The sequence below is a fragment of the Camelina sativa genome, chromosome 19 (assembly GCF_030686135.1).
Source record: "Camelina sativa cultivar CO46 ecotype springtype chromosome 19, ASM3068613v1".
Classification (NCBI taxonomy): domain Eukaryota; kingdom Viridiplantae; phylum Streptophyta; class Magnoliopsida; order Brassicales; family Brassicaceae; genus Camelina; species Camelina sativa.
This window is the reverse complement of record NC_141898.1, coordinates 24785497-24798027: the sequence shown is the minus strand read 5'-3', so window position 1 is coordinate 24798027 and position 12531 is coordinate 24785497. Positions and strand designations below refer to the sequence as shown.

Here is a 12531-nt window from a genome sequence, read left to right as displayed (position 1 = left end):
TCCCGAACAGCATGACAATCAGACTCAATATGTTTAGTACGCTCATGAAACACCGGATTAGACGAGATATGGATAGCGGCCTGACTGTCACAAAACAAACGAACCGGCTGGACAAACAGTTTCTGAAGCCATAAAACTTCCGTCAATGCATTTCACATGGAACAATACTCGGTTTCTGCAGAGGAATGAGACACCTTGTCTTGCTTCTTAGTTTTCCAAGAAATAGGTGAACCACCTAAAAACATGATAAAGCCACTTAACGAACGACGTGTAAGAAGACAAGAGTTATAGTCTGAATCACAATACGATGCGAGAGTTAAATCCGGATCGGAACTTAAAAGAATGCCTTGACCCGGAGTACCCTTTAAATACCTCACAACACGCATCGCTGCTTCCAAATGATCAACTCGTGGAGCCTTCATGAACTGGTAAAGAAGCTGAACAGAGAAAGACAATTACGGTCGTGTAGTGAGGAGATAAATAAGACGCCCTACCAAACGTCTATACACCTCTGGATTGGGAATAAAATCACTCTTACTCAGACCCATTTTATGATTCTCTTCCATTGGTATCAAGGATGGCTGACAACCAAGGAGACCGACTTCGGACACAATGTCGAGAACATACTTCTGGTGGGACATATATATACCCTCAGAACTCTGAGCAATCTCAATCCCAAGAAAATATTTTGCCTTACCCAAATCTTTCATGTGAAAACAACGACCCAAATACTCTTTAAACCGCTTGAGCATGTGAGAATGGTTCCCACAAACCAACAAATCATAAACGTATATAAGAACACAAATCTCAACACCATTCTTGGAGTAGGTAAAAAGAGAATAATCCTCATACGATTCAACAAAACCAAACCGTATCAACGCATTAGTAAGCTTGGCAAACCAGCAACGCGGAGCTTGCTTAAGCCCATACAAAGACTTATGAAGACGACAAACTTTATTTGGAGCCGAATGACGAAAAACCACGGGAAGCTTCATATAAACTTCTTTGTCGAGATCACTGTGTAAAAACGCATTGTGTACGTTCATCTGATGAGCTTCCCAATTTTTAGCTGCAACAAGTCGGAGTAAACTACGAACAATAGTCATTTTCACAACCGGGGCAAATGTCTCATTATAATCTTCACGTTCTACTTGACGATTACCACAAGCGACCAATCTAGCTTTGAAACGTTCTAAGGAACCATCGACATTATATTTAATTTTGAAAACCCACTTATTGTCGATAGCAAATTTTCCAGGAGGTAAATTGACAATGCTCCACGTACCACTATCTTCCATAGCTGTAATCTCGGTACCACAAGCATTAGTCCAACGAGGATCTTGCATTGCTTGCTTAAACGAAGTTGGTTCAACACCATCCATAACTGCCGCTAAAAACACTCGATGGACAGGAGAAAAATTTTCATCAAAGATATAGTTTGTGAGAGGATATGGAGTATGTGTACCTTGGACCGTAGACGAAGAACCTGAAATGAAGTCGGGTGAATCGTGATGGGGTGCGGGAAGACAATGAGTGGAGTAGGTGACATAATCATGTAACCGAACAAACTGAAACTTTTGGCGCCGGCCTCGACCTAACTCCTCATCACTAGAAGATGACACAACAGTATTTTCAGTAGGAACCATGTCTTCGCGGACCGCAGGTGTAGGCTCAGTTATTTCCCGTGACACCGTCACAGGAGAATTATGAGAAGTAGACTCATCATCAGTAGGTCATGGAATAGTCTCACTCACCGCATGTTGATCGCGAACAGCAATGTTACTCCCCCTGTCAACAGGCGTAGGAGCAAGATGGACCAACCAATCATCATCAACAGCATTATTAGTTAAATATAGTTTCGTTGATTGAGGATCTCCAGTCTGTAAAGCAAACGGAAACTGATCTTCTTGAAAAATCACATCACGGGATACGAAAAACTTGTTGGTGTCAAGATCATATAATTTCCAGCCCTTCTTACCAAAAGGATAGCCCACAAAATACATTTGCGAATCCGCTCTCCGAATTTGTCCTTATCCCGATCACGCCTATGTGTATAACAAGACGCTCCAAACACTTTGATATGGTCATAGGAAGGTTTTTCCCCATAAAGAAGCTCATACGGAGTCCTGTTTTGAAGAACCTTCGTAGGAGTGCGATTAATGAGATATGTGGCGGCCAGAATAGCTTCTCCCTAAAACGAAATCGGGAGACTAGCTTGAAATAGAAGGGACCGAGCAACATTCAAAATATGACGATGTTTCCGTTCCACCCGTCCATTTTGTTGCGGAGTAGCCACGCATGACGTTTGATGAACGATTCCTTTGCTCTTAAAATACTTTGTAAGGCACAAAAACTCAGTACCGTTGTCACTCCAGACTATGCGGACAGGTTTATTAAACTGCCATTCTGTATAGGCACAAAAATTCTAAAGAACATGGCGAACTTCTGATTTTTCTAGCAAAAGGTGTGTCCACACCGCTCTAGAGAAATCATCAACGATAGTAAAAAAATATACAGCTCCACAAGAAGCCGAAACTCGATATGGACCCCAAACATCAACATGGATCAACGAAAAACATTCCTTTGCTTTATTATAACTATCAGAAAAAATTTCTCTTGCCTGCTTAGCTCTAAAACAAACGTCACAAGGACCAGAACTAGCCAAATTTAAAACACCAAAACTTGTAGTTAATTTAGATAAAACTGAAAATGCAGGATGCCCTAGCCGATGATGCCACAAAGTAGAATCCCACCTTGCTTCAGCTTTGTTCACACGCACAACATTCACATCCGTAACAAAGTAGACCCCATCACGTTCTTCTCCGACTCCAATCAGAGTCTTCGAAAAACGGTCCTGCAAAACAAACAATGTATCAGTAAACAACGCAATACCACCAATCTGCTTTACCAACTTTGAGACAGAAATCAGTGAATAGTTTAAATTTGGAACATATAAAACATTATGGAGAGTAAGTCATTCTGAAACTCGAAACACCCCCATGTTTTTCGAAACTGTTTAGCTTCGATCGGCAAAACCAACAGAGCAAACCGGAGTAGACTTTACATCGACGAGCAACTTAAGATGCCCGACCATATGATGCGATGCTCCGGTATCAAGAATGAGTTCCTCGTGTATCTTACCAGAAAATAACTTACCAGAAAGCTTGTTCGAACTATAGATGGATTTCTCTGATGCTATCGTGCTTATTGCTTGCCACTGTTCTGGTGTAAAACTGGGATAGGTGGAGGCATGTGGACTTGTAGAATGCGCGACCGTCGCATAACCACGACCACGGCCAGAAAAATGGTTACCACGACCAGCTCCCCCTAAAATCGAACCGCGACCACCACGACCCGTCGGACGACTTCCTTTGTTTTGATCTGACCACCATTCAGGATATCCAATGATTTCCCAACAGAAATGTTTTTCATGCCCTGCTCTTCCACAGCGAGAACAGAGCAGCGAACATTCTCTGTTCCTGTTGTTTCCTTGAGAGAAATTTGAGGAACTAGAACGTGTTGCAAAACCAGAAACCTCCACGACCTCGTTCCCAACAGAGGCTGAAACTGAAGCTGGTTGTTGAGATTCTTGTCGAGCTGGTTGCTCTTTCTTCTTTGCAGTTTGTCTCTGCTCCTCACGAACAGCCTTTGCATACGTTTGTGCCAAATCCGGTAGTGGGTCTGCATCAACAATATGACAAATAACATTGCCAAAACGGGATTCATCAAGTTCCATGGCGAACTGATGAACCCTCTCCTCTTCACGATATTTCGCAATCTTCACAGCAGCACCACACGTACACACCGGGAGCTGGCGATACCTTTGAAGCTCGTCCCACAAATTCACGAGACGTCCGTAATAATCCATGATGGATTGTCCTTCTTGTTTGCAGGAAGCAAGCTGACACACAAGTTGATGTATTCGAACCTTGTTTCCAACAGAGAAACGACTCTTCAAATTTTCTCACAAATCTGCTGCATCATCAATAAAAGACATCGTAGATCTAACACGCGAAGTGATCGATGTGCGCAAGCAGCGAACTACCTTCGAATTCACACTTGCCCATGACTCCAACTCAGAACTATCCTCACGTGGTTTACTGATCGATCCATCAATAAAACTGATCTTACTCTTGGCCCGCAGAGCATTAAACATCTCTGTAGCCCACTCAGAATAATTATCTCCTGTCAACATGACCGAAGATATCATAGAGCCAGGGTTATCAGCCGAGGACAAAGTATAAGGCATGACTATGGTGGAGTCAGAGGCCTTTGAAACAATTCCTTTTTCTTCTGTCATCGTGATCGATCGAAGACAAAGACCAAACGAAACGAGAGAAACAAGAGAGTAACAAAAACAGAAATCGGAGACAAAAAAAGAGACGAAAGAAACTAGAGCAAGAAAACGAGAAAACTAGATTTAAGTGTTTTGCTCTGATACCATGTTAAACTTGAGATTGCTAGGTAAAGAGAATATTTGTGTTATTGATAACTCTCTAATTTACATGTTTTAGGCATCCTTTTTGTCCTTATTTTGCATTATAAATACCCTAACCTTAGCAATTTGTAAGCCATTTAGGGTGTTGCATTCTTGCATTTGTAAATTTTGGATGAAAACAGGTGCTTTAGAGCCTAAAATGGGGAGAAACAAGGTCAAATATGAGCATGTACCCGAAAGAGCTATGGAGCAAGAAGAACAGTCCGAACCTCAACCTGATCGAAGAGGATCCAAAGGCAGTAAAAACAACCCGAAGACCTATCCGAGGAGTAACCCGACCTCATCCTCGAGCACCGCCTCGAGCAGTCCCTCGGGCAGGACTGGGCAGCTAGGTTTGAAGGGTTTCCATATATAAACCTCCCCCTCTTCTTCCTCTCGCCCTAGCACGCCGCATACCCTCAGAACAGAGAGCGAGAGCTTCTGGGAGAGAAACTGAGCGATCCAAACTTTTTTTCCACTTTGTTAGGATTTATTTTCATTTTCTTTTTGCTATTCTTCTAGATTTCGATTATGTACTCTTCTACTCTATTTCTATTTTCAATACAATGCCATTTTCGTTTATATGTGTTTTTATGCTTTATGCAATGAGATATGAGTAGTGAACAAAGTTTCTAGGGATGGGATAGACAAATATGTGTTCTTGATCGGTTAGGATGTCTTAGCTTGATTGTATATGTTATATAAATTCCTTTCCAGATTGGTGTTCTTAATGCTATTTTCAGACCGAGAGGTTGAGAGTAGATCTTGGGTGTTTTGCCATCGAGAGATATTGTTGAAATGCTTGAATCAATCAATGCTAGAGATTTACTCACTTAGCCTAAGATTTTAGATGTGTAAGGAGTTTATTGACAATAATGAATCGGTTTGTATTGCCTGCTTGGTCATGTTTCTCCAACGAGAGTTGGGTAGGGAAGTGATCAAGGTTGATTGTTTCTATCACGAGAGTGTTTTAACAAGGTTTTAGAGATTCATTGTCTAGGGAATATTTGCTTGAGGCATGTAGGACATTACCCCATCCTTATGAGCTTTCGCATCTTGATTGTTTACGTTTTTATTCATAACTCGACCCTATACCCGAACTGGTACTTGATCACCAGCTTCGTGTACATCTTCGAGCTCTTCTTCTTTACCCGATCACTCCACCCGATCATGTACTCGAATGCTCGCATCGAGTACTTAGGTCGTGTGGTTCTTGATTATTTATTTTCTTTTAATTATTTTAGGATTGTTAGATCAAACCCCAACTATTGATTGGCTTGACTTGTCTGTTCTGATCATATCTTATCTACTAGCATATCAACCATTTGGATTGATAACCCTTTGTACTACAACTGCATAGGGAATTGATACCCTGGGTGAAAATCCTATTATCAGTTATTGATCTTGAACAATTACAACCCGTATATATACAAAGAGAACCACGAATATACTAGGCTTGAGGACCAAGTTATATAACTTCCTAAACTATATTAGACATATTACAATATAACATAAATATGTAAATATATATTCCAATAAAAGTTTCACTAATGCCACTTTTGTTTTCTTCTTTTCCCGGTTGCCATAAGCCTAACTCAAAAAGACATTTTTGTCCTTGTGTAAATGAAACATATTTTTTATTAAACAAAAGACATCAAAATTAAACGCAGCGAGACTTTTTAGTTTCTTCTACCAAACCCTATCTTCGTCTCTTCCATATGTGACCATAGAATTACTCGCCGCCGACAACCAAACCATTTCATCTGTTGGTCTTGACGACGCTGTATATGTTGCTGTCAAGATTCGAGATGGTTCTCTTGAAGCCAGAGATGCTTCCATCGAGGCTGAAGATGCCTCTGTCTAGACTGGAGATGATCCATGTGTGAATCGAAATTCATGTGTCAAGTCAAGGTATGATTCACCATGAATTGTTTTGTACTTCCAATTCCCATTATTAGGGTTTTGCCCAATTCTTCAATTTTGTCTTTCAACAGTCTCAAAAAAATTATTGTGCCTGCAACAGAGGACAAAAGACCTAGGATCGGAACGCAAACAAGGGCTCTCTTCTCGGAACCCACCATGTAAGTTTTTGATGGACCAGATCTACTACGTACCAACTCGTCTACCGTTATTTTGTCCATCACATGAATAACTCGTCCGATGGACTAATTATGATATCATGTTCATTCTTCTGTTTCCTAATATGTTGTCCATCTTATATGTTTCATGTCTTATACTTCATTCAAGGATGTGTATTGCATCACCGATTGACCAAATTTACTTTCCAACCAGGTTTTGTCTTTTCTCTCTCGATGGACTATAACCAATAAACCAAACTTGTCCATTTTACTAACTAATTTTGTCCATTCTGCAGATTTTTTGAAACCAGAATTGTTCGACCAGAAGATGAAATAAGTGATGCACCTATAGAAGACGTCATTCACGATCTAGACAGGTTACACTATCGACAACAAAATTTATGTAGATGGACTAGATCCAATGGGCAAGATTCAGTGGAGCAGATCCTGTGGACCAGATTCGATGGACAAGATCCAGTGGAGCAGATCCTGTAGACCAGATTCGATGGACAAGATTCAGTGGAGCAGATCCTGTGGACCCGATCCGGTGGACCAGACATTTTTGTTCGTCGTCAACATTGTTCTCAATGAAACGCAACCACAAAACCAATAATTTCTTTGTTTCCTCTCAAATCTGTTTTATTTTTGATATTATTTGTTTAAGATTAATAGTGTAGATTAATGCACATTTCTCAGTTAATAGGCCAAAGTTAATTTAATCTTCTTACATCTCTCCCTCTTGTGAATAAATGGTATTTCTCATAAGGAATAAGAAAAATAGCATTTTTGAGAAGTTTTTTCGAGAAAAATGACATTTTTGGCCAAAATCCCTTTGTGATTTGTTCTTCCTTCTTTTTCTAGTTATATTATTATTTTGGTTTGATTCTACAAAAACACTTAAGCGTTAAAACCAATTGTTGTAGTATAGTGCTTTTCTCATTTTGATCGAAATGGAACAACGGCTTCCACAATCACCAATCACTGCCACACCTCACCACTTTTAAGCTCATTGATCGTGAGATCCGCAACACATTCTCTTCGAAAAGACAAGAAAATTACTTTGGATGCTTCTTTGGCTTAGATGATCTCATGTTTGTGTCTTCTTTGTTATCGTTGCCTTGTTTTTAATTCTTTCTTTTTTCGGCTAGGTATCAAGAGCCATAGGTCTAATCTCTGTAATTTCAAAGACTTTCATTTTCTAATATATTTACATTCATATGCGGCATGGTACATAAAAAACAAGAATACCTTGCTGTATATTATTCATACACCCAAAGTTCAAAACTAAATAAATATATATATACAACCAAAACTTTGATTATTACTCTACCCAAAAACTGAATATGTGCACTGTGGGATGACAGACACAATTGCCTTCACCCCCAAAACTTCAGATATGTTGACTGCATCCTCTGACTCATAGACTCAACCATCAGAAACCGAATTGCATCCTATAGAGATGCAAGTACGTTCCTCCATAGCTTCATTGATGCTCCAACTCTGGTTCTCTTCGTCATAATTCTTAATCATCTACTTCTCCACAAGTGATTTTTACCATTCCATCGCGTAGGGTACCCACTACATATAGGTTCAAAACTAAAATCTTTTTACTATATTTTTTTCATTGCCGGTGGGCTTCGGCCTTTTAAATTCACTAAAGTCAGGCTAGACTTTTGTAATATTTTCTTTTCCGTTGGCATTTAATAGAAAATCGTTTTTCAAAAAAAAAGAAAAAAAAAACCTTCTGATTATTCAAAATAATTTAGCAAATCCGTGGTGAACTTCAACATTCTTAAGACAAAAAAACAATCCGCAAACAATCCACGTATATTTTATATTGCAATATTCAAGGCAATCCTCCCATGAGAGTAGTGGAAGACAATTTTGTATATTTCATGTCCCCCAGCGACGTTTATATAAGTTTGTATTTTTAATAAAAAACAGTTATTTTGTTTGTTTGTTTTTCTTGATAAAGAGATTAGGAGCTAGCGTAATCCTGATACATCCCCCTAGACTTTTCCCTTGGTACTTTTTTAAATTTATTATTTTGGTTTGATCTTTTTATTCAACAGAGAAATCTGTTCCTTTAGTTTTTATTAAGGATCTTTTTTATTATATTGCACTCCAAACAGAAAAAAAAAAACAATTGTTCTACTCTATTATTTTCCTCATTTCTATCGAAATGGATACTGGATACATAAAGAACTCTATATCTTGTCTAAATATATATAACAAAACATTAAAACAAAATATACATATTCTAACGAACCTTTGAATTATTCAAAATAATTTACCAAATCCATGGTGAACTTTACAACATTTTAAAGACAAACAATTCACGTATGCCCTTCTCCTAAGATATCGAAGGCAATCATCCCATGAGAGCAGTGGAAGACAATTTCGTATATTCCACATCCGTCAGCGACTCAACGTCTTTGCCTTGGGACCTCTTACATTGGAAGTAGGCAACGGTGTAAGCCACAAGCTGAAACATCCTCACGACAAAGGCCAAACACACAAAGACCAAACACACAAGGACGAAACCGGTGGTTACGGTAAGCGAGAGCGATCTTCTCGAATTGATAATCACCTGCAAGCTTTGAGCTAATCCGAATGCCAATAAACCAAAGAAGATATTCAAGAGAAACAGTTTTGTCTTCATCCCTTTCACAATCTTTGCAGCTTTCCCCAAAGCTTGGATCCCATAACTTTCCTCTAGTACCGATATGACCATAGATAAGTTCCAAACGATAGCTAAGTAGGACTGAAAGACAGCGAATATAATGAATAAAGCACCAGACTTGACTGCCAAGGAACCTATATCTGATACTGATGTAGAGGATAAAAGGATTGGAAAAAGGAGTATAAAAAGAAGGAGCCAATAGCCAAGACTGAAAAGAGCAATGTAGAAATACGTCACAAGAGGTCCCTTCCAAGATTTAAGGCTCAGAACAGTAAAATCTTTGATCTTGATGTTTTCATCTTTAAGAGTAAGAGCCGATGCGTGGACGATGACTATAACAGAAAAGATGTTGATGATGGAGGAGACGGCCGTGAGGATGTATGAAGAAGCCACAATTTGGCGAACGTCCGCAAAGATCCTCATGATACATGCCGCATATTCCGGGGTGCTTGGATCTGTCGTTGGCAACAATCTTGATTCGGCCATCAAGTTCATGATCTCTGGTTCGATGACAAAGATGTTAAACAAGAAAACTAAACAATTGAGTAGGATGGCGAATACCAAAACTGAGAACATCAACGTTTTGTTCTTGAGGAACAGTTTGCGGGATTCATTTAGAATACCCGCAACCTCCTTTAGAACATTCAAGAACGCAAATCGACCCATGGGTTTCAATAAGACAAATGAAACAAAATAAGCTCTTGGCTGTTGGTTTTTGGTAATAGTAGTGAGGGTTTATAATATAAAACCGATCTGTTTAGTGATTATATACTACTAATCTATGGAGGACAGGGCCTTTGGCTTGTATCTCGGGGTAGCTTCCGTTATGGAGATTCTTGTCATCCATTTGACATAGTCCAAGTCCACAGAACCCCCGACTATATTAAATCCAAAATCAAACAAAGAAACTATTTAATGCATGGATGAAAAGTCTAAATGATGACTTCCTGACCGCGACATGACATAACTGAAGATGTTAAATAGAGAAAACAAGAGGTATGACATATTAAACGTTGCAAGTTGCCATTCAAATGTACGTGATCAACAACCACTTCATGACATCTATCATCTATGTCTATCCGTGTTGCATTGAAACGGTCAAGACACCGTGTTAAAAGATGAAACATCAACATCCACTTACATATATATGTTATTAGATTGATAAAGGATTCAATACACCAATATAATACAGTAAATGCTCATCTCAAAAAACGAACAAGTCATATAAACTGTCCGGTCAATTAAAAACTATAACTAAATGTTGAAGTAATCCTTCATCACATTCAGCATTTTTTTTCCCCAAACACATAAGAATCAGAGCTTCAAACGCTGTTAACAATGTCGCAAATTTCTAAATGATTGAAACAAATCAAAAACAAAAAAGAGAGCACTTGCAAATCAAGCAAACCATTTCTTCTTGTGGATCTTCCTCCTTCATCAATCTAACCTTTCTTTTCTTTAAATCTAATCTCTATTTTTAGAAAAGGTTACGTAAATTATTTAACATAGTATATATTGCAGTTTTTATCAACTTTAATTAAGAATTTACGTATCATCCATAGTTTTTGCAAATAAATTACAACTTATACTTTTTCATTACGTATGCAAATAACATGTTGCATCGCTTAGATTAACTTATTTTCATTGATGTATTTCGTAAGATACAAGACAAGATATAGAAATATATATACACAATAGAGTGTAACTAATAGAGCAGGTATTTTAGAACACTAATGATTCTATAATTATTGATCATCAATATAATAACAATATTATCCATAACATCCACATTTTAATAACAGTGTAGGTTTTATTTTTGGTTTAAAGATATTGGCCAAACCAAAATCCACATTGAAGTTTGTTTGATTATATCATGATAGTAACCTAAACCGGTTGTCAATGTCAAAATAAAATCGAGAGAAGTTTTTTTTTTTAGTCTTATCCTCAAGAAGTGACGCGGTGACGCCGGATCCCGACAACAAAAAACACGCGTTAAAGCTTAAACATATTACATGCTTATGGGTAAATTAAAAAAAATGCCTCTTAACTTATAGAAAAACTTACTGATTTTTTTTGGGTCTATTAAGTTTATAAATTTTTTTTTTGTGTCCCTTTCTAACTTACAATTTTTTTTTATGTCCTCTTAATTTATAAATTTTTTTTTTGTGCCTCTATACGTATATATGCCATTTTAATTTATGTATTCGAGACGGTCGCACTGCTCCTAGTTAAGCCGACATTGGTTAAAGACATTTATGATTGGTTCTTCCTTTTTGATTTATAATTATTATCTTGGTTTGCTTTCTATAGAAACAGTTCAAGTTTAACACCAATTGTTGTAGTATAGTGAGATCCGCAACACTCTTCCGAAAGACAAAAGAAACCCTTTGGATGCTTCTTTGGCTTAGATGATCTCATGTTTGTGTCTTCTTTGTAATTGTTGCCTTGTTTTTTAATTCTTTCTTTTTTTCGCAATGTATCAAGAGCCATAGGTCCTAAACTCTGTTAATTCCAAAAACCTTCATCTTCTAATGATATTCTAATGATATTTACATTCATATGCGGCATGGTACATGGAAGCAAGAATACCTTGCTAATAATATATTATACATATACAGTAAAACCTCTATAAATTAATAATGTTGGGACTAAGACATTTTATTAATTTATAGTGATATTAATTTATCTATAAATTAATAATTATTATTTTATAGTGTAGATTAATAATTATTAATTTATAGATATATTTTTAATTGTTTATTTTTTAAAAACATTATGAATTGGAACAACTATAGCAAAATAAGATTAAACTTTCGGATGTTATAAATTTTATGGTTTAGGAATTGAACTTGTAATATTTAGAAAGCACTATTTACAATAAATTACAAATATTATAGACAAATTGACTTATACACATGAGACACATAAATTCAAATCTATGAATAATAATATCAATTATCCTATTTTAATAATCTGTCAAATTATCAAATTGTAAATGATGCATATCTAAAAATTAAAACTAAAAATTTTAATTATTTGTATGACATGTTATAAAATATTTTAGAGATATTATTATAGGTTGAAAATACAACATTACAATTGTTCTATAGAATTGAGCTTTAGGAGAAACATACACTATTATATCAGTATATATATATATATTTATATAATTATTAATTTATGATATTATTGGGACCATATTTTATAAAGAGATTTCGAAAAAATTATTATCTTATTATCTTATCGAATATTGTAATTTTTACACTGGCCCGACTTGGGATCAGCAAAATTTA

At 37.0% G+C, this 12531-nt stretch overlaps 2 protein-coding genes across 2 annotated transcripts; both read right to left on the bottom strand.

Annotated features, from left to right (window-relative positions):
* Positions 1 to 1733: 1733 nt before the first annotated feature.
* Positions 1734 to 4300, bottom strand: LOC104768224 (uncharacterized). The gene is made up of 5 exons (XM_010492148.1): positions 4046 to 4300; positions 3050 to 3901; positions 2621 to 2854; positions 1979 to 2191; positions 1734 to 1880 (listed from the first exon to the last, which is right to left on the bottom strand). Exons 1-5 carry the CDS (start codon positions 4298 to 4300, stop codon positions 1734 to 1736), a joined length of 1701 nt encoding a protein of 566 aa, XP_010490450.1.
* Positions 4301 to 8645: 4345 nt separating this feature from the next.
* On the bottom strand, positions 8646 to 10141 carry LOC104767233 (uncharacterized). Its single transcript, XM_087503148.1, has one exon. The coding sequence runs from the start codon at positions 9902 to 9904 to the stop codon at positions 8927 to 8929; it is 978 nt and encodes a 325-aa protein (XP_087359274.1). The 5' UTR covers positions 9905 to 10141; the 3' UTR covers positions 8646 to 8926.
* Positions 10142 to 12531: the final 2390 nt, after the last annotated feature.

What these genes read in the sequence shown, in the direction of transcription:
- LOC104768224 (XM_010492148.1), bottom strand. Translation starts at nt 4,300, where the DNA reads ATGACAGAAGAAAAAGGAATTGTTTCAAAGGCCTCTGACTCCACCATA. An exon ending in GGGCAAGTGTGAATTCGAAG is followed by an intron (nt 3,902 to 4,045) that starts GTAGTTCGCTGC and finishes CTTGTGTGTCAG; the next exon opens with CTTGCTTCCTGCAAACAAGA. An exon ending in TTTTGTGGGCTATCCTTTTG is followed by an intron (nt 1,881 to 1,978) that starts GTAAGAAGGGCT and finishes TTTGCTTTACAG; the next exon opens with ACTGGAGATCCTCAATCAAC.
- LOC104767233 (XM_087503148.1), bottom strand. Translation starts at nt 9,904, where the DNA reads ATGGGTCGATTTGCGTTCTTGAATGTTCTAAAGGAGGTTGCGGGTATT.